At 52.3% G+C, this 20,445-nt stretch overlaps 1 protein-coding gene and 1 pseudogene across 2 annotated transcripts; both read right to left on the bottom strand.

The window, feature by feature from the left end:
- Positions 1-461: 461 nt before the first annotated feature.
- Positions 462-17,745, bottom strand: Sidt2 (SID1 transmembrane family member 2). Of its 2 annotated transcripts, XM_038321621.2 has the most exons (27): positions 17,245-17,744; positions 15,749-15,870; positions 15,389-15,553; positions 15,255-15,300; positions 14,459-14,560; positions 14,268-14,351; positions 12,703-12,802; positions 12,446-12,511; positions 10,656-10,749; positions 10,261-10,313; positions 9,225-9,296; positions 8,988-9,059; positions 8,744-8,806; positions 7,871-7,989; positions 7,483-7,556; positions 7,327-7,393; positions 6,802-6,875; positions 6,546-6,669; positions 5,862-5,979; positions 5,105-5,241; positions 4,756-4,864; positions 4,477-4,553; positions 4,255-4,301; positions 3,907-4,012; positions 3,341-3,451; positions 1,927-2,040; positions 462-1,842 (listed from the first exon to the last, which is right to left on the bottom strand). In XM_038321621.2, the coding sequence occupies exons 1-27, from the start codon at positions 17,425-17,427 to the stop codon at positions 1,780-1,782; spliced, it is 2,562 nt and encodes an 853-aa protein (XP_038177549.1). In that variant the 5' UTR covers positions 17,428-17,744; the 3' UTR covers positions 462-1,779. The 2 variants fall into 2 exon arrangements, with proteins under 2 accessions (XP_038177549.1, XP_038177550.1); XM_038321622.2 differs by lacking the exon at positions 8,744-8,806 and having other exon boundaries at positions 17,245-17,745.
- LOC119810892 lies at positions 13,678-13,778 on the bottom strand (annotated as a pseudogene).
- Positions 17,746-20,445: the final 2,700 nt, after the last annotated feature.

Genomic DNA, 20,445 nt, shown 5'->3' on the forward strand with positions numbered 1-20,445 from the left:
CTGGCCTAGAACTCAGAGACCCACCTGCCTCTGTTCCCCGAGAGCTGGAATTAAAAGCGTGTACCACCACCGCCCGGCCTGAAAAGCTCTTAAAACCGTGGTCTGCAAGCTCTCTGCCCACTTCATGGCCTGGACACGTGTCTGCCTACTGGTTGGAAGGGATGCTGGCCTCTACCTGGTGGGCAGAGGCAGGTGCTGTGTGCCAGAAGGGCGTTATCCCAGGGGAGAAGACACAGAGACACTTTCAGCATATGGCTCCCTCCTGTGAGCACAGTGCTTGGTGCAGGGTAGGATCAAATGTTTACAGGATTAGCAGGTGGCCTGAGGCTGAGGAGCACCCTGGGGGAAGCCAGGAACTGCAGTTTCCAGTGCAGCCCTGCACAGAAACGGGAAGGGGAAGGGAAAGCCAGAAGAAATGGGAGGCTCCTGTACCACCCAACAAAAGAGTAAGAGCCCAGATCCCAGGTCTGGTTGTCTTTATTGAATGCACTCAATTTATAGAAACAGAACTGCAACCATAGCATGGAGACATAGAACAGAGCTCTGAAACAAAGACCCAGACCTGCCTCTTCTCCCAGTCCAAGAGCTATAAAAACATGGTGGAGAGAATGAAATACATTCCTGGACCCCAACCCATCTGGAATGGACTTGGTGGAGTGAAAGGGAGCCAAGGACCAGAGTGGCCAGGGCCCAGAGCTGGGTGACTCCATGTAAACACCAAGGCTCTTAGGCCCATGTGACTAACACAGAACTTGGCTAAATACTGACGGAAACTCAGAAGCCAGCACTGAGTCCTGTAGTGAGGCAGGGCCAAGGACACACAGAGACCTGGCATGTCCCTCCCTTTCTAAAACAGGCACTGGGGCTCCTGCTGCTGTGAAAGAGGAAGAAAGGGCTGTGTACTTGGCACTATTCCTCCATGGCCTCTGGACATTCTTGGGCAGTGTCAATGGCACTGAGAGGCCCCCAGCTGGGGCTTGGCAGGACTTTGGGTGCAGAAGGGGACAGTGAGTTGCTACTTCCCACCAACCCTGGTGCTGGCATCATTCTGGTGGCTGTTGGGATGAGGAAGTGACCTCTGAACTCAGCCCCCCAGATCAGACTCAAACCAGGCTGATTCTCACTGCTCAAGAGCCAGCTCCAAGCACAGGTCGAGGGAAGAGGGTCGTACCTAGGCCCTTGCAGACCTTAGCACCATAAACCTGGCACCAGCTGGCCAGGCCCCAAAGTCTCCTACCTGCATCCATCCTGGCAGGCCAGAGTGGGCAGTGATAGCAGCCAGCTGCAGGCCCAGGGAGAACTGGGGTCCTGGTGCTGGACAGAGAATCAGGCACCTGACTAGGGTCCTGGAGCAGGGCATGGGAAGAAGGGCACGCTGCAGGTCCTAGGCTGAGAGGAGGGAAGGAATGGGGAGAACGGAGGCATGAAACAGGACAGGACATTGCCCTCCCACCTTCCTTCTCCAAAGGGACAATGGAGAGCCAGTGGATAGACAAGACAGATGGACGGACAAGGGTCCTGGGGAGGACCCAACACTGAGAAGCAGCAATTTGGCCAGTGTTTGGGGAATGGGGAGCAGGCCTCTTCCACAGCAAAGGCAACTGCAAGGCTTGGTGCCACCAGTAACTGTCCTGAGTCAGGCCTGGGCTGGAGTCTCGATGTCCTGCCAACCATCCGATGCTGGGCAGCAGAGCTGGGACTCACACCCTTGGTGCTATGGCAGCACCTGGCAGGTGATGAAGGGGCCCCGAGAGGTGAAGCCTGGGTCCTAGGATACTGCTAGAAGACATAGATCTTGTCTCGCTGTACTGTGTCTAAGTCATCATCCAATGTCAGCAAAACCTAAGGGTGGACAGAGGGTCAGGAGAGGAGGGGCCATATGCTCTACCGCCCCCTCCACCCTTAGGCCAGGTACATCCCACGTACCAGGAAGGACCCAAACATGGCAATGGAGGACAGGAAGTGCCAGATGTCATGATCATCAAAGAAGTCAAGGAGGATGCAGTCACGGTTGTGTTCCCTGGACTCTGCGGGGGTTTTCTGGCAAAGGGACAGGGCCAGCAGCCTACTGACTCTGCTAGCTCTGCTGGCAAGGCCAGTCCAACCCCCTCCGACCCACTCCATGGAACGGCGCCCCTGCCGGGCAGGAGGCACTTGTGCCTCGCTCTCACTCTCCGCCACAAAGACCAGTTCCCTCCTCTGCACCTCACTCATCCTCCACCAGACCCATCTCTTCCCAGCAGCGGGCAGGCGGCTAGGAACACAGCTTCCACCAGAGCCCAACTTAACTGCCTCCCGCCTTGCTCTCAAGTGACCTCAGGGCGCTTTTGCCCCAAGTACTATATCAGACCATGCCCTGTTCCCAAACAGCAGTGGCCATGGCTGACACTCCAGATCCTCCCTTTTCTACCCACACCTCAATGCCACAAGCATTTTTTGACCCTGTATCTGGAACAGCCTGTGCTGAGGCCACAAGACCAAGGCATGTCTGACCCTGTGCAGGGCTCAGGTCTCTGCCAAGCTCCCACATCAGTGTGTTCTCACATTCCAACCTCTGTGTGACTGCTCAGGCATCAGGACCTGAGTTATGCAGCTCTATGCATAAGACCAGCCAAGAATAAAGCCTGCCTCCTCCAGGAAGCTCTCCCAGGACTCCTAACCCAGAAACCTCACCCTCCCCTCTCCTGCACACTCCGCTACCTTGACTTGCTTTTTTCTTCCATTTCAAACATGAACTAGATATGGGGGGGGGGGCGTGCTTAGTGGCAGAACATGTACTTAGCATGTGCAAAGGCACTGTTTTGATCCTTGACTTTAAAACAAACAAAAGACCAGACATGAGTTAGCAGTGTCTCTTTTGAACTACATTCTGAATTTAACACTACATGGGCAGAGGCCATGTTATGTTCTTGTTTTGTTTTTTTAAGACAGGGTTTCTCTATGTGGCCCTGGCTGTCCGGGAACTCACTCTGTAGACCAGGCTGGCCTTGAACTCCCAGAGATCTGCCTGCCTCTGCCTCACAAGTGCTAGGATTAAAGACTGCACCACAGTGCCTGGCAGACAAGTCAGTTCTATCACAGATTTACAACGTGTCCTTTGAGGCAGTAAAGAGACTGACGTGTCTGGTTTGAAACCACAGCTGCCACACACTAGCTCTATGACCTGGGGGAGGTCACTTGGCTTCCCTGAGACCCGGCTGCCTTTGAAGTAACAGGCCCAGATGGCCATGATGGCGCGTTCATCAGGAGGTTTTAATGAGAAGTCACCAGGAAAGGCCTGGTCCCAGGTGGAGAACTTGCCATGCATTGGCTTGCTATAAGCCTGGAGGTGAGCACTCACCTGCCACGTGCTGAGTCCCTGGAAGAAGAAGAAGAGCGCAAAGCCCCAGACCACGGAGGTGCAGATGATGCAGAGCAGGGGGATAAGCTTGATTCTCTCTCCACTGCGGAGCTAGGGAAGCACGCGGCTGTCAGCAAGGCCACTGCCCACCTTCGTGTTCTTACTGGGCCCCTCCCAGATTTACAGGGCTCAACCACTGAACCCAACCAATTCTCATGCCGGCAGCCTTATGTCTTCACCCACTATCCACCCTAAGCTAGGTGTCCATATACCCAGATCCCTGAGCCAAGAAAGTCAACAATGTGAACACTTCTTCACATTGTACAATGTAGAAGCCATTGGGAGGACCAGTCCTCAGGTCTGGTCTATCACAGGTCCCGTGGACTCAGGCTGGGACGTGGTTTGGTGACAGAGTACCTGTTTAGCAGGTGGCTCCGAAGGGTACATACAAGAGACTCAAGCCACCCCCAAACCTCATTGTCATAGACCCATGGACAGAAAGGCTCCCGTCCTCTCGGTGCCCCACTCTGTCCATGACTGAAGCAGTTCAGCCCCCTCCCACTCACCTTCATAATGATGTAGAAGGCGAAATAAAGCAGCAGGTTGCAGATGCCAATTGCCAGCAAGTAGGAGGCAAAATCATTGGGGCGCATGATGAGTCCATATGCAGCCCTGAAAGAGGGAGTGTGTCTGGGGGAGGAGGGAGGCCCTCACCTCTGCCCACACCCTACCAGGCCTCATCATTATATTGGACTGTTTTCAAAGGCCTACAGAAGGTTCTAGAAGCCCAGGAGCTAACACCTCTTTCTTTAGCCCCCATTCTTTATGTTCAATGCTCCAAAATCGTCTATAGCCCCCTAAATCAGCTAGTGGCTAAGGCCCCAGCTGACTCCATAGCCAATGGCCACACTCACAGAGACCAGTTGATAATGTTGCCCATGACCAGAAGTACCATGCGGTCCTGGAGGGAAGCAGAGACACAGGGACTGAGAGGGGGAAGAGAGACAGGGAGAGAAGTGGCAGAAGGCTCAAGTCAGCCTGTCCCCACGCTACCCTAGGTACTCTGACACACCTTGATCCACCCCACAGGGAGGAGGGAGTCAAAGGAGGAAGGGGTCAGGGAGCGGAGCAGGTACCGTATAAAGGGGCCCGCTGCACTGCCGGATGCAGTCTGTATAAACCACATGGAGGATGCGGCGGAAGATTCCAGAGTCTGCAATGAGAAGGCATGGCACTCAGCATGGTGGAGAGCAGGCAGGGACTTCAGAGGGCATAGCACAGCAATGTCCAGGAGCACTCTGGATTCCCTACCCAGTGACTCCTCCAGCCAAAGAAGAGAAATGAAAGGTCCCTTGAGTGTCCAGGTACCCAAGGTCCCCGCACCCTCAGCCACCCTGCCCTGAGCATGCTCTCACCCAGCTTCCAGCGGCCCATGTAATAGAGCTGTGTGCTGAGGAGCAGGGTGGAAATGATATGGATGACTGAGAAGACGATCCAGAAGGCCGTGTTCCCTTTGCCAAAAACCTGTGGGGGAGCCCCCAATGTGGGGTGACGGGATGGTGAGGGCAGCTGTTCCCATGCCCCCCCATACTGGATCCTTACTAGGGCAGGCTGTTTGGTTAGGCTGTGATTATATAGAGGGACCCAGGACGGCCCCTTAGGGAAGAAGCAGGACCTCTCCTGCAGTGGAGGACAGGGCGAGTGTATCACATGTGTGCGCATGTGCCTTTCCTATGGGGTATAGGGAGCTGACCAGGCCCTCACCACGCCCAGAACGGAGAAGAAGATGACGATGGCCAAGCAGGCATATGCACTGTAGGCGCTGGCGTTGATATCTGGGTGCCGCTTCTGGTAGAGCTTCAGCATGCAGAGGCCAGCAATCATGTACATGAATGAGGTGTCTGGGTGGGAATAGGGCATGAGCTAAAGAGACACCCACTGGGACTCCACACAGAAAACCCAGCCCGGACCTTGGAATGCCATGCGCAAGTTGGAGGGTCAGCACTTCGGCCCGTTCTTAACCGCCCCTGAATCCTGAGGATTTTGTCAGAGTTTTTGTAGGAATGAATGGAGAAGAAGCAGGGCAGATAGCCATCTTCTCTTTTTTCTTTTTTTTTTTTTCAAGACGGGTTTCTCTGTGTAGCTCTGACTGTCCTGGGAACTCACTCTGTAGACCAGGCTGGCCTTGAACTCATAGAGATCTGGGATTAAACGTGTGCATTACCACCACCTGGTTTAGCTGGCCATCTTTTTCTTTTTCTTTTTTTCTTTCTTTTTTTTTTTTTTTTTCCCAAGACAGGGTTTCTCTTGTAGCTTTGGAGTCTGTCCTGGAACTGGTTTCAAACTCACAGAGATCCGCCTGTCTCTGCCTCCCAAGTGCTGGGATTAAAGGTGTGTGCCACCACCGTCCGGCTAGCTGGCCATCTTCTAATATGCGAAGCTGCACTCAGAAGCCAGCCTCCGAGTTTCGTACCAGCTCCCTGGGATGGTAGAGGTTCAGCAGACAAGAGGCAGCACTCACCAAACTGGAAGTTGGTGTAGTTGGGGCAGACATGGTAACAGGCACTCAGCAGTCCCTCCATCATCAGTGCTGTGCCCATGGCATAGAATAGACCGAAGTGTTTGGGGATCCCACACTCCTGCGGGGAGAAAGAGAAGGAAGGGAAGTAAAAGTGAGGTGGGAAGAGAAGGGTCCTGAGAGGAGACCCAAGGAGAGGGGAAGAGGAAAAGGAATGGGCTATGTGGTGAGTGGGTAGCAGGGTGGGTTGTGCAAGACAAAGCACACAGGGCAGGGCAGAACAAAGTAGGGCAGGTAAAACAGCTGAACAGGGAAGAGGTAGGAAGGGCAGGGCAAGAGCGGGTAGGATAGAGCAGAAGGCAAGGGAGAGTAGGGGGAATTGTGGGCAGGGCAGAACCCAGCAGGACAAGGCAGGACAAGGCAGGGAGGATCTGGGCAAGGCAGGGAAAGAACCTGGGCAGACTAAATCAGAACTGGACAGATCTGGGCTGAGAAGGGCAGGACAGGGAGGACCTGGACAGGGAAAGGCAGGGCAAGACAGGGCAGGGAGGACCTGGGCAAATCAGGGCAGACTTGGGCAAGGTAGAACAGAACAGGGTATGGCAGGGTCAGATTAGATAGAGCAGAGTTGGACAAGGCAAGGTCAGTTTGCTAGGAGGAGGCCTTGGTGGGCAGTGGCTGGCTTACCAGAGCATAGAGGTCATTTCGCATCAGGGCCCGGTTGTGATTGATCTCTCGCTGCAGAATGATGAGCAGGAAGAGCAGTCCCAGCAGGATGTACCCCAGGTTGCTGAGGATGTTGTTAAAGGCGCTAGAAGGGACAAGATAGGCATTAAGCTTACATTCAGGCCCTCACGCCCTTCCCTTTCTTCTGCCCAGCAGGCTGTACAAAGCTGCTCACTGCTACCTACCCTACCCACCCCTGGGCCAGCATAACCCCCACCTGAGGTTGCCCAGTGGGTGGGCACAGAGGAAGTTGTAGTAGCAGATGTCCTGGTTCCCTGTGACATTCACCACCTGTGAGGGGTGGGGGCACAAAGCTATTAACATGTCTGACTCAGCAAGGAGCCCGTACCACACTCCCTGGGTCCAACTGGCAAAACAAGAGCAGTACCAGCATGGCTGACGTGTGTCCGCAGTACCCAGCTGGTACTCCTGTGCAGTGTGTGTTTTAGGTGGTGCAGATGCCTGCCATTGTCCTTTTTATATATGTGACTGAAAACCCCTTAAGTTATTGCCTCACAGAAAGGGAGAGGGAAGGGAAGTTAGATTTACAAAGTCCTGTGACCTCTATTTTCTAGACCCGCCCCCAATCTACAGATGAAGGAGCTGATGCTCAGAAACCAGAGCCTCGAGTTGGGATCTGAAAGCTGGTCCCTGGACCTATGTGCACTGCAGTCTCTCTCTGCATGCAGTGGTGCTGCAGGGGAGTCAGTCACACGCAGTCGCTCCAACCCTCCCGTCTCACCGTCTGGTAGGTGATCACCAGCTGCACCACAGGAAGGGCGTAGAAGACCGCAATGGTGGCTATGTTCCTGAGGGGCGGGAGGGCCGTGGTAAGGTGGGCAGGACCCTAGGAGCTGCCCCGTAGTAACAGGAGTCCCTGTCTGTGTAGCCCACTCACCAGAAGTAAATCTGGTACTTTTTCCGCAAAACACGTTTGTCCTTTCGTGCCAGATCAGCCACACAGAGATATTGCTGAGGAGAAGCAGGAGTGAGTCTCACTTACCCAGGGCCTGGGAGAACCCCTGCCACCCGGGTGAGGAGGTCAGTGGGCAGGGTTCTGGGACTCCCCACTTCTGTGGCTAATTAGACCAAGAGGGCTTGCCCAATTGGTCTGGAAGGGGTTGGAGGTCAGGCTGATTTCTCCTGGAATCGATCCTCCCTGTCCCAGCTCAGCTCTTTCTTTCTGCTTCCCTAACATGCCACAGAGATATGCCGGGTGGGGCCTCAACACAAAGTCCCTTCCTTCAGAAACCCCTGACCAGAGCCAGGCCATCCGTGTGTCACACCTTGGTGCGAATGACATTTTTGTCGGAATCAATGTCAGTCAGTGTGTCATAGTCATCCTCTTCCACAGAGCTCATCGAGTCCAATCGTGGCCGAGTACCCACTGGGTCAAAGGAGCGGTCTAGGAATGCCAAAGAAAAAGGACTTGGGCCAAGAGGACCAGACACTGGGTCTGCCCCCACCCATCAGAAGCAACTGTCAAAATTATTCAACAGTGGGGAAGAAGTGAATTGTGGGCCAGGGTTCACAGCAGTAGGGCAGGTGGCTCGGGTGCTGGGAGGAGATGGACTCCTAAGTCAGCGGAAACCAGTGGGGAGTCCTGCCAGAAGCCATTGAATGGCAATGACTCCAGCCCTGCTCCACTCCTGGCTCTGGTCCCTGAGCTGGGGCTCTCCAGGCCACGACACTGAGTGGACCCCAGACACAAGTAACAAGATTGCACTTGGCCAATCATGCAGATTAGAAGATGCCCAGTCCTGTTGGGTTCTGAGAAGACATGCCATGGCCACCCTTGAGTTAAAGCCCCGGTACACAGGCAAGGGCTTGAGAAAGGGCACTCATCCTCGGTCTTCATCTCCTCCTGGTACCTCACCTAGCCAAAGCCCCTAAAGGCCAGAAGGTGACACCCAGACCCAGGAACCCTTGGCCAGCAAGCCAGGGAGGGAGGACACTGGCAAGAGGACAGTGAACTAGGATGTCTGACTGGCGGCCAGTGCCTGTCTATCTCAGAAGACACATGGGCTGGCACTGGTGGCACCTGATAGGGAAGCCATGCACTAAGCATCTTTCTGGCCCCAGAGATGGCCAGCTCCAGTGGCTGACCATCCAGGCAGGAATTGATTGGCAGGGCAGCCCTACCCCCTCCCCACATCTACCCATGGCAATGCACAGCTGCCGCATCTGGCCAGAGGGAAGGCGCCGCTTGAACTGGTCGTGCCCTTCAAAGGAAAGGTAAAGTTACAGGGGGAACTGAGGCCCGGTAGGAAAGAGAGGAAGGAGGGGGCAGAAGAGCAGCCCTTCCCTGGTTCCAGCATCTGGCAGAGAGGCAGCCGCCCACCAGAAGTTTCACCTAGTCAACAGCAGCCCTGTAGCACACAGCCCACTGCCAGGCCCACTCACCCTGGTAACTGTAAGAGAGGTCCCCTGAGCCTGTGCTTTCAACCAGTCCGTCAGTAGATCCGGAGCCATTGTCTGCAGGCAGGAAAAAGTGGTGAGCAGGTGCGAGTGACCTCAGAATGAGCCTCTAGATCTGTTCCTAGAGAGCCCTGAGCAGCTGGAAGGGCATGGCCAACAGGGGGTGGCAGCAGAAGCAGCTGTGGCTGGGCGCTGGCAAATAGTCCTGACTTTGACACGTACCGAAGGAACCGTAGTTATAACCCTCGTAAGGGGCGCTGCCAGGAAACGAATCGGCCAAGACCCGAGGATGACCTGCAATGAGAAGTCAAGGTCCTCTTAGGCCTGTGAGCAAGTGGAAGCCAAAAGCCAGAGGAAAAGAGAAGGGAGAAGCTGGAAAAGACAGTCGCAGAGAAGCCATGCCAGCAGTAAAAGAAAACACAGACCCCAAAACCTACCTCACTCGACAACAACGTCACTCCAAGAAAACATGCCACCCTATATCCTACAAGTGGGACAAGCTGGGCATGGTCGCTCATGCCTGTAATCACTGCACTAGCCTAGCTAAGACAGCAAGAGGGCTACATGTTTGAGACGAGCTTGGACTACAGAGTCAGTTTCAGGGTACCCTGGGCTATAAATGAGATCTTCTCTAAAAAAAACTTTTAATCATGCCTGTAATCACTGCACTAGCCTAGCTAAGACAGCAAGAGGGCTACATGTTTGAGACGAGCTTGGACTACAGAGTCAGTTTCAGGGTACCCTGGGCTATAAATGAGATCTTCTCTAAAAAAAACTTTTAATCAAAAAAAAAAAAAAAAAGAGAGAGAGGATGGTCAAGGAAACAACATATCTCAGTGCCAAGGAAAATGCATCTGGTGCCGAGGCCCTCCCTAGACAGTCTGCATGCTTTTCCTTCCTCCCCCAGCAGCAGCTCCTCTGCCCACAGCACCCGGAGCTTACCAAGGAGAGAAGCTGAGAGAGAGGTCCAAGCAGGAGGGAGAAGTGATGGGAGAGAGAGAAAGAGAATGGAAAGTTAACAACCTGAGACTGAGCTGAGTGGTACTGCCTGAGGCAGGCTGGCGGTGTAGCTAGACCACAGGAAAGTTTCCAGGATATCTACGGAGGGGTAAGCCAAGACCCCAGCCTGTTTCCACTTGTGAAATGTTACTTCTAGGCTGAATATGTATGAAGAAGCTACCAATCTGCCTTTCCCTTCCCCATCTCTGCTTCCCATCTTCCCACAGCAGATCCACCCATCGCCATTCCCTGGAGATACCACTTTCTGGGCAGGCTCGGTCTATGGCCACCAGCAGCGTCTTCTTCCTTTGCCTGCAGGAATTCAGAGGACAATTTAGGCAGGATAAGGCCCTAACCTAGGCTAGGCTAACCGTCCTTCTATCCTCTCTATCCATTTAACTCCTGAATCTTGGGTTTCTCCCATACCAAGGAATAATAGGGTGTCCCCAGCTTGGGAAGGAATGATGGGATGAGCCTGTTTACAAACAAATGGTCCACGGACCACAGATCCCAACAAGTACCCGTCTTGCTCACCCATGAAGACAATTAACTATAAGCTCACCATGGACCAATTGGGATCCCACCACATTCTCTCTTCCGTGCCCCCTGCCCAACTGCTCCAGAGAAGGGGACAGCCGAGGAGTTCCACCTCACCTCCAGTTCTCCCAACAGGCCAGGAGCACGGTCAGCAGGTAGAAGGAAAGAAATATGCCCAGGCAAAAGAGCATCCCACCAACATAGGCCTCAGCTTTGGGGAAGGAAACAGGAAGGTGAGGAGTGAGAACACAGCAATCCTTCCCATGCTGCCTCTGGATGCCCAGGGACCACTAGGATTTGGCTCCTCCTCCCCTGAAGGCAATGCCCAGTCAGTACCAATGCCTGGCTATTGCTCCAAACTCCAAACTCTCGCCTGAGCCCACCTGTTCATGTGGTTTCCTAGAATTGTCTCTCCTACTTCTAGAAAACTCCATGTTGACCTAACCTTCAAACCACAGCTCAGAGAGGGTACCCTCTAGGTGGCCTCCTGTGTTGTACATTATTCCCACAGTGACCTGCCCTTTTTTCATCCCAGCCCTCAGGACCTTCCAGCGCCCCTTCCCCACACCCCCGTCCCCACCTAAGGGCTTCCTAAGAGCTGTACTCCTAGCATACACGGGGGCTCAATAAGTACTGAGTAAATAAGTCACAGAGTAAATAAGTCACAGGAGAGGTGGCTCTTCCTTCCAGCACAAGCCTTTATCTTGCTCTTACTTAGTGTGTATAACAGGTTTATAACTGCTTGTTTAAGATGCATCTTTTAAGCCGGGCGGTGGTGGCGCACGCCTTTAATCCCAGCACTCGGGAGGCAGAGGCAGGCGGATCTCTGTGAGTTCGAGACCAGCCTGGTCTACAAGAGCTAGTTCCAGGACAGGCTCCAAAGCCACAGAGAAACCCTGTCTCGAAAAAACAAAAAAAAAAAACAAAAAAAAAAAGATGCATCTTTTATTTATGCATGAGTACTTTGCTTGCATGTATGTATATGCACCATCACATGGGTGTCTGTGGAGGCCAAAACAGTGCATCAGATCCCCTGAACTAGAGCTACAGATGGTTCGGAGCTGCCATGTGAGTGTTATGATTAGTACTTGGGTCCTCTGGAAAGGCAGCCAGTGCTCTTGATAGCTGAGCCATTTCTCCAGCCCCAGTTGTTTTTATTGCTGTCTATTTTGTTTTTGTTTTTTTTTCCGACAAGGTCTCATGTTCAAACTGGCTTTGAATTCATAACCAAGGATGAGTTTGAGCTATTGATCTTCCTGTGTCTACCTCCTAAGTGCTGGGACTAAAGAGGGGTGTGCTACTGTGCCACGCTCCTTTTTTGATGTTATATTCTCTAGTTTAGAAAGGACACCCCCAATTTAATAACTCAATATACACTGCTGAGCAGTGACTAGGGGCCCAATACTCTAATTCCGGGTTAAACCTCACAACTGAATATATCTGATGGGACAGATTTCTTTTCTTTTTCTTTTTTATTTCTTCTCCCCCCACCCCCCAGACAGGGTTTCTCTGTGTAGATTTGGAGCCTGTCCTAGACCAGGCTGGCCTTGAACTCAGAGATTTGCCTATTGCCTGGCTCTGCCTCCCAAGTGCTGGGATTAAAGGTGTGTACCACCACCACCCAGCTCAGATTGTACTATTTTTGTCACAGAGACAGAGGACAGAGATTCCACTGTTAAGTGGCAGGGAATGAATGAGAACTTGCTCTTCAGTTTGGCCACGGACCCTGTCCCATATGACCCTGGGATCAACCGGTGGAAGTCTGCTCAGAACACTCCTTTCTGACCCAGCGCCTGCTGGGTAGGAGGGTCCTCGCCACCCTTCCCATTCAAGGAACGCTTGCTTTCCTGGGCCTGAGATGAAGAGGCAGGGAGGTCTGTCCATCTTTCTCAGGTGCCCACACTTACATGTGACAGCTTGAGAAACCAGTACTGACAGGGTTTTCTGACGATGCCCTTGATCCACCGGATCATCTGGAAGTAAAATATCAAAGTGGAAAAGAAATGGCTGACTGGAACTTAGCTAGGGTTGATGGAACCTGGCCTCAGAGAGTCTAGGGCTTCAAACTCATATCCCACCAGATCCACCAACAGCCACGGAGACTCCTCTGTTTCCTGGGAAGTCACTGAGCCTGACCCACCCCTAACGGGTGCATGAAACATACCTTCCACAAAGGGGTAGAAGGGCAGGGACCCTCCGCAGGCCTGGTCCTCTGTCTTCACCACCACTACCACATAAAAGCTGTTGCTGGGGAAGTCTTTACGCTGGAGGAGGAGGACGTAGACAGTCATGACCATCATCATCACCACCACTCTTTTCTGAGTAGGAACTCTGGACCAGATGCTCTAAGTTCTTCCTGTATATAATTTTACAAACATCTCCCTCCCTCACATTTCTGTGATGATGAGGGTCTAATACATGGCCTCTCAAATGGCAGGCAGATGCTTGACCACCGAGCCACACCCACAGGAGAAGTGTTGCCATTATCTTTGTGAAGTCAGGGCTGGATCCCAAACTGTACCCACACTCCAATCAGGTGAACAAGTGAATGAGCATGTGACCCACACAGGATGTCTGGGGAACCAGCCAGAAGACAGGGCTCCACTCATATATATCAGAGAACCAAAATCACAGGAACGGAATATGGGGATGGTGAAGAATCCAGCAACAGTAAAAGGTTTCTGAATGTGTGACGATGAAAAATTACTCAGTCGAAGGCACACTGCACCCAAGGTGCTTCTAAAAGCACTCACCCTGTATCGGGTGACGTCACCTCAGCCTTGGTTCTAAACACACAAGTGCACTTTGTACCATGCATGCCATCACACCACAGGAAGCCAAGGAACACTGTCTGAAAACCAGCGTGGATGATGGACTATTGCATGCTCTGAACTGCCGTGTGTTTACTGCACACACCAAGTTTTCTGCTCTCGTAGAAACACGATGGTTTAGTAACAGAAAAGACAGCATCTAAGTATTTTCCTGCCCTCGTATCTCAAGCATGTGAGGACAGTCTGCACATCTTGGGGTTGGACTGTGTCAGGTAGGATGTTTGGTTTAAAAAACTGTTTTGCGTGGCTAACAGACTCAATGAGTTTTGATTTGGGATTAGGATAAGATTTTCAACAATTTCTCTTTTAAAACTAGGGAACGCTTCACGAATTTGCATGTTATCTTTTCACAGGGGCCATGCTAATTACTGTACCATTCCAATTTTACTTCTTTCTAATTTATTTTATTTTATGTGCATTGAGGGTGTCAGATCTCCTGGAACTGGAGTTTACAGGCAGTTGTGAGCTGCCATGTGGGTTCTGGGAATTGAACCTGGGTTCTCTTGGAAGAGCAGCCAGTGCTCTTAACCACTGAGTAATCTCTCCAGCCCCCTTTCCAATTTTAGGATATGTGTTGTTAAAGCAAGAATGCAACAATTTCTAAAACGGCCCTGAATACACTTCTGCCACTTTGTACTCCTCATTTATGCAGAGTGGCACCCTCAGCACTGACAGTGACAGGCAGGAGTGAGCTTCTGAGTGAGCCTCTGCGCTCTTCTGGAGCAGAATAAGAGCCAGTGACATAGCTCAGTGGAGAAGTTTCTCAAGCACAAAGATCACAGTGAAAAGTTTAAGAAGCCCTCGTGTAAGGCAGGAAAGGGTAGAAAGACAAGTGCAGGGTGTGGGAAGCCTTCAGTTCATCAGCCAGTCCCATCTCTCAGGTCATGGACAATCCTACCTGCACAGTGATGGCTGCCTTCTTAGTCATAGTCTGGTACATGCCAATGAAGGCCACGTTGTTGTCTAGATCATAGACAGGGCACTACAGAGGAAGGAAAGAAGAGGCAGATGGACACGGAACTGGGCCCTGTCCCCTTTTTCTAATGTCCCAACTACTTTCTGGTGAAGAATAAAATAAGAACAACTTACCAGGACATCCTGGATGGAGACGACTGAGCAGGGGAAGGCCTTCTTGGAAGTCACCTTGACAATTACAGAATCTACACCATCAGGAAACTCGTATTTAAAGTACTGAGAACATAGGAAGGGGAGGATGCTGTCTCAGGAGGGTGCTCTCCCTGCCCCTCTAAGAAGTCTCCTACAAAGGAGGTGCCAGACTCTTCTTGGTTCAGGCAATGAAGCTACCTAGAGAGAAGAGCCTTGACCATGAGTAGCCCACTTCTGCATGACCCTGAGCACCAATCTCCTGCAACCTCAGCTGGGCACACAGGACAGTGCACAAGGGTAGAATGGGGAAGACAGCGTCTAGACCCTGTCACTGCACTGTGCCAGCCCGTCTATCCACACAGGAGTTCTGAGACATCTGGTAGCCTTAGCTATCCCAATAACTACTCCTGCTCTCATGTTCAAGACTCCCCCCAATTTTCTTTTGGTTGTTGTTGCTATATTGAGGCAGGACTCCTGTGTAGCCCTGGCTGGCTTGGAGCTCAAAGATCTACCTGCTTCTAACTTCCAAATGCTGGGATTAAGGGCATGTGCCACCATGCCAGGCTAAGAGATCCCCTTTTGTTTGTTTGTTTGGTTGGTTGGATGGCTTGGGGAGGAGGGGTTTGAACAGCCCTGGCTGTTCTGGAACTCGCTTTGTAGACCAGGCTGGTCTTGAACTCATAGAAATATGCCTGTCTCTGCTTTCTGAGTGCTGGGATTAAAGGCATGCGCCACCACTGCCTGGCTAGAGACCCCCATTTTGGACAAGGGATTTTACCTGGGGCTGGGCTGCAGTGGTATTGAAGGTAAACGGCTCCCCAGTCCTATAGGGCAGAGAGGAACCCCACAGTCACTCCCAACTCTTGGGAAGAAGCCTGAGGCTTTATGGTCCTCTCACTCAACCCTGATTACCTGAGCACAAAATTGTCCACACGGTTGACTCGGAGCTGATAAGTGGTGTTGACTGGTGACAGGGTGGACACATCCACATAGAAAAACTGGACCTCAGACTCATTCTTGGTGGGGGGCTGACACAGAGTTCGTTCAACTTTTTGGTAGAGGTACTTACGCTGATACCTACAATCCAAGACAAAGAGGGTGTGACTAGTCCCAGCCAGCCAGGCTCTCGAGGGAAATGAGGCTCCAGTCCCCCATACCTCCCAAGACGCTGGACTCAGGGAGCAGGGAGGAGAAACAGAAGGGTCTCCTGGGTGAGGCTCCCTTCAAGGCCTGGCTAGGCCACCCCTCCCTTCATGCCCAGGTCCTACTCACAGCCCTCGCAGGATTAGGGGCACCTGGAAGGACACAACAGCCTCTTTCTGGCGAACCACGAACAGCAAAGGCGCCTCCTTCTGCTTGTTCAGGACATTCACAGACACTCGCACGCCCTCAGTCTGCAGACGACAACAAGTGCCCTCACTCAAACTCAGCCTCTCTGTCCCTCAAACACATGATGCTACAGACTGCATGCCATGCTCTACCCTAGGCTATCCATCCTGGACTGCTTGTGTGGGAATAAGTCCTGTCTCGAGGAAGGGCTGACAACGAGGGACATGAGGCTTGGTGTCGTTTGCCTGCTCTTGGAAGATGTGCAGTCTGTGGAGCAGCAGGTCCCAGACAACTGCAGGATATGCAGAAAAGCCCTTAGAAGGTTCCAGGATAGTCCTCGTGCACACACACGTGCCCAGGCACACACTGACAGAGGACAACAAGAAGTGTCCTCAATCTTCCTCTTGTGAACTAGGAAGCCAGCAAGAAGCTCCGGTTCCACAACTACTCTGGAGGCCAGAGCCCTGCAGGGAGGGGTGGACAGGAACAGTGCAGAGACTGTTGAAATCCAAGTTGTACTCTATTTCTGACCAAGGGCCGGGCTGTGAAGTGACTTTACCTCGGAACCTCAATTCTCCCCTCTAAATAAGCCACCCTTTGCCGTGGATGAGGCCACACAGGACAGTGAGAGTTTAAGTGACAAATCACAAGAATGTCACTACTTCCTAGGCGGCAGAAAGCAAATCTAGGAAGGGGTAGCACTTTTAGATGACCAGGGACACCAGACTGAAAGAAGAGAGATCAAGGTCCAGGGAAATGGATTCTGACCTGCCAGAAACCAAACCCCTCTCCATCCCAAAGAAAAGCCCAGATGCCTCATTCTCAACTCCACTGCTTCCCAGTCGATCCAGCTCTAGCCTAGGAGGGAGAGCAGGAGGCCACACTCTGCCTGGGCCCGGCTACCCCGCCTTCTACTTTCACCACTGGGGAGAAATGAGTAAGAAATCAGAGCCAGTTCTGAGCTTGAAACAAACTCCCTTTCTTTCTCTTGCCACTCAGTTTGCGGAGGGCCTTATCTCTGCCATCTTCAATGTACAAGGCCAGCTGGCTTTCCGAAGCAAGCAGGTCTGCCTCCTTCACCTCCCTGGGAGGTGGAGCAGTAAAACTTGCCGGAGCAGAGCCTTTCAGTTCTAAATTGGCCCCTTTTGGAGTTGTCTGAGTAAGCCCCGTAGAAACCAGTTTCCCCTTCACTCCGACCTCACACAGCTTCCAGGTTGAGAAGTCAGGGTAGGGAGCAGGGTAGACCTGTCCAGATCACAGCTGGTGGCAGGGAACTTCCCAAGCTGCCCAGCTGGAGCTGCAGGGAAAACTGGTGGGAACGAGGCCTCGGCAAGGGGAGGGCGGCTAGGAAGCTGGCGGAGAGGGCAGGGGTGACATCAAGGCCGGGTTGGGCGCCCACCCTTCTCAGCCGCCCTGCCGCAGTGGAGCCCCGCGCTCACCCGGTTGCGGGTCACGGTGTGGTTGAAGGTGTAGATGTTGACCAGCTCGCTGTTGACGTCGTCCGCGTAGGTGCGCTCAAACTCCGCGTCTTTCTGCGAGACGTTCTTGGGCCCCAGAGCCCCCAGGTGACTCTCGACAGCGACCACCAGGAGCAAGCACAAGGGCAGACTCCGGGCGAACATGGCCCGGGGCGGCGGGGACTGGCGACAGGACGGCGACCGGGCGCGTTGCGGCTGCCGCAGCAGCTTCCAGCATCTCACCAGGACCAGAACTTTAACCCCGGCCGGAGATAGGACGCGTCCCCTCCCTGGAGCCGCTCCTGGGCCTCACGCGGACCCCAGCTCGCGTGGGCGGCACTGCGACCCGCAACCCCGGCCCGGCCCAGCCCGGCCGGAGACCCGGCGTCAGCGCGCGCCCGGAGAGCAGAGGCGGCGGTGGCCCTGGCTCGAGGCTTCCCGGACGCGGGCCCTTTAAGAGCGGCGGACGCGGCGCAGAACTCTGGGCCACCAGGCGCCGCGCCGCGGTAAACAGCGGGGCTGCGCCCGCCCGTGACGTCAGGGGAAACCGACGCGGGTTTAAAGGGCCAGGTCGCCTCCAACTGCTTCCCACGCTGCTGTTGTCGCCTCCTTCGCCGACCTGCGAGTGCCTGGTGTGACTTTTTCTTTTTTATTGAAGGACCACTAGGTGTTGTATTCTTGTTTTTGTGATCAGCGAGTTTTGGTTTTTGAGACAGGGTCTCACATAGCCCAGGCTGGCCAGGAACCGACTGTGTAAGCTCGAGGGCCTTGAACTTCTGGTCCTCCTCCTGCCTCTATGGCCTAGTAATGGCACAACAGGCGAAGTTCACAGCGCCCAGTTAAGTGCTGGGTCTTGTTGACAGATGTTCTCTTTGCCTGAGCAGGAATTCTCCCCCCAAGCCATTAATCCTAGTTTCATTTTTTTTCTCATTGTAACCACCTGCCCACTAAATGCGGCTCCCCTCCTACTACAGGGTCACACTGTTGCCAGGACAATGAAGCCTTCCAACCCTGGAGCTATTTCCCTTCTTTCCAGAGGCTATTTTTGTTTGTTTGGTTGGTTGGTTTTTCGAGACAGGGTTTCTCTGTGTAGGCCAGGCTGGCCTTGAACTAAAACTTCTACATTCCCCCAAGTACTGGAACTAAAGGCGTGCCCCTGTTTGTTTTAACAAAGCCTACAGAAAGATTCTGACCTTTAGTGTCAATTGGAAAAAACTTTTCTAGGAAATATTTTGGCGCTCTATTTCTAGAGGTTTAAAAGAGCTTTATACTCTTTAATCCAGTCATTCCACCCCTGGGACTGTATCCTGGGAACAAATTAAAAAAAAATGTGGGCAGCAAAATTCGCATCCCTGTAATATTGAGAAAGCTCAAAACAAACTGCTTGTCCACAGTGAAGGAGTGGTTAGATGTACCACTGTGAAGCCATTAAAAGTAGGGAATTCAGGAATTCCTATCTCTATAAGAGGTATATAGTCCAAATTTCAGATGTAAACAGAAAAACATGGATAAAAACTGAGCCGAGATGGCTTAATGGGTAAGTGCACTTGCCATCTAATAGCCTGGCCTGAGCTCACACCACGAGCTCAGGAGTAGGAACCCACGAGTAGGAGAGAACGGACTCCACAAATTGATGCCCTGACCTTCACACATCTGGCCCGTGTTCTCACACACAGGCACACAATAATAAATGAAATTTAAATGTTTTATACTGCATAATGGGTGGACGAGGTAGTCAGAGGATGCAGGTGCTTGCCATGATGCTGGATGACCTGAATTCTACCCCTGGGACCCATATGGTAGAAGGAGAAAGGAAAACCTGACTCTGAAGTTATCATCAGACCTGCACGTGCATGCTGTAGCAAGCGGACCTGACATACACACAGGTGAAGATACTTATAAAGAAACATACACCAGCCGGGCGGTGGTGGCGCACGCCTTTAATCCCAGCACTTGGGAGGCAGAGGCAGGCGGATCTCTGTGAGTTCGAGACCAGCCTGGTCTACAAGAGCTAGCTCCAGGACAGGATCTAAAAAGCTGCAGAGAAACCCTGTCTCGAAAAACCAAAAAAAAAAAAAAAAAAAAGAAACATACACCAAAGCTGTGGGGTCAGCCCCCAGCGTCATAAATAACATCCTACAATTATATGTTTTACATTTCTTTAGCAAATTATGTGTTTAAAGAAAAAGAAATATGGCCAGCCCTGAAGCTGTCAGATGTCCTGGCTGAAAGTACGCCAGCCAATGCCGCTTCATCAGAGCGCTGTCCACTGGCACAATTACACCAGTCCTATAGGAGCACTCTTCCAGTGAGCAGCTTTAATATTTAGTCGTCCCCACAAATATTTAATAAGCACATACTATGTCCCAAGTAGCCTTCTAAATTAATGGGGAAATAAGCAAAATTATAGCTGGCCTGTTCAAGCACAGCATGCTTGAACTAGACCACAGCAGAGGCAGCAGCAAATCCCAGCTACTTGGGAGGCCCAGGCATAGGAGTTCCAAGTACAGGTTAGCCTGAGAAATATGACAGGACAATCTGTCACTGTACAAATGAGCCAAGTAAGTCCAGAAAGTTCACTAGCAGCTCACTATGCTCATCCTTTTTTGAGGGAGGGGAGGGAATAATTGTAGGAATTAAGTCCAGGGATTAACTCATGTATGTTAACCATATGTTTTGCCACTAGGCTAAGCCCCTAGCCCCTGCCCTGAGGTTTTGCACAGTGTTTCAATACTCATGTCAGCACATCTCAATAGGCCTGGGTCTGAGGCCCCGAGAATAACAAGAGTTACTACTTCACTGCAAGCTCTCCAAGCAACTGGCCTGCCACTTGGAGAATCAGTATGGGATTTCCATGTGCCAGTTGGGTTTCACTTCCTCTCTCATTTTTGACCCAGCTCATCTTTCCAGGAAATACTCAGAAACTCAAAGAAACACTTGGACACTGACCTCAGGGCTTACTCCCAGCCCTAGAGCATTTAAAGGGTCTACTATAGGCCAGGACCTTCAGGGAAGCCTGGGGGCCGAAGAAACTTAAGCTTCACGATCAGAGCTTCTGCTACAGGCTACTTAGTGCTTTTCCTGTACTAACTCAGGTTGTGGGCAAGGAAGCAGCCCTCTAAATGTGGCCCTTGCCTGGTGTCAGGCATGGCAGTACATGGCAATATTCCTAGGCACTATGAG

This window comes from Arvicola amphibius, chromosome 3 (assembly GCF_903992535.2).
Source record: "Arvicola amphibius chromosome 3, mArvAmp1.2, whole genome shotgun sequence".
NCBI lineage: Eukaryota > Metazoa > Chordata > Mammalia > Rodentia > Cricetidae > Arvicola > Arvicola amphibius.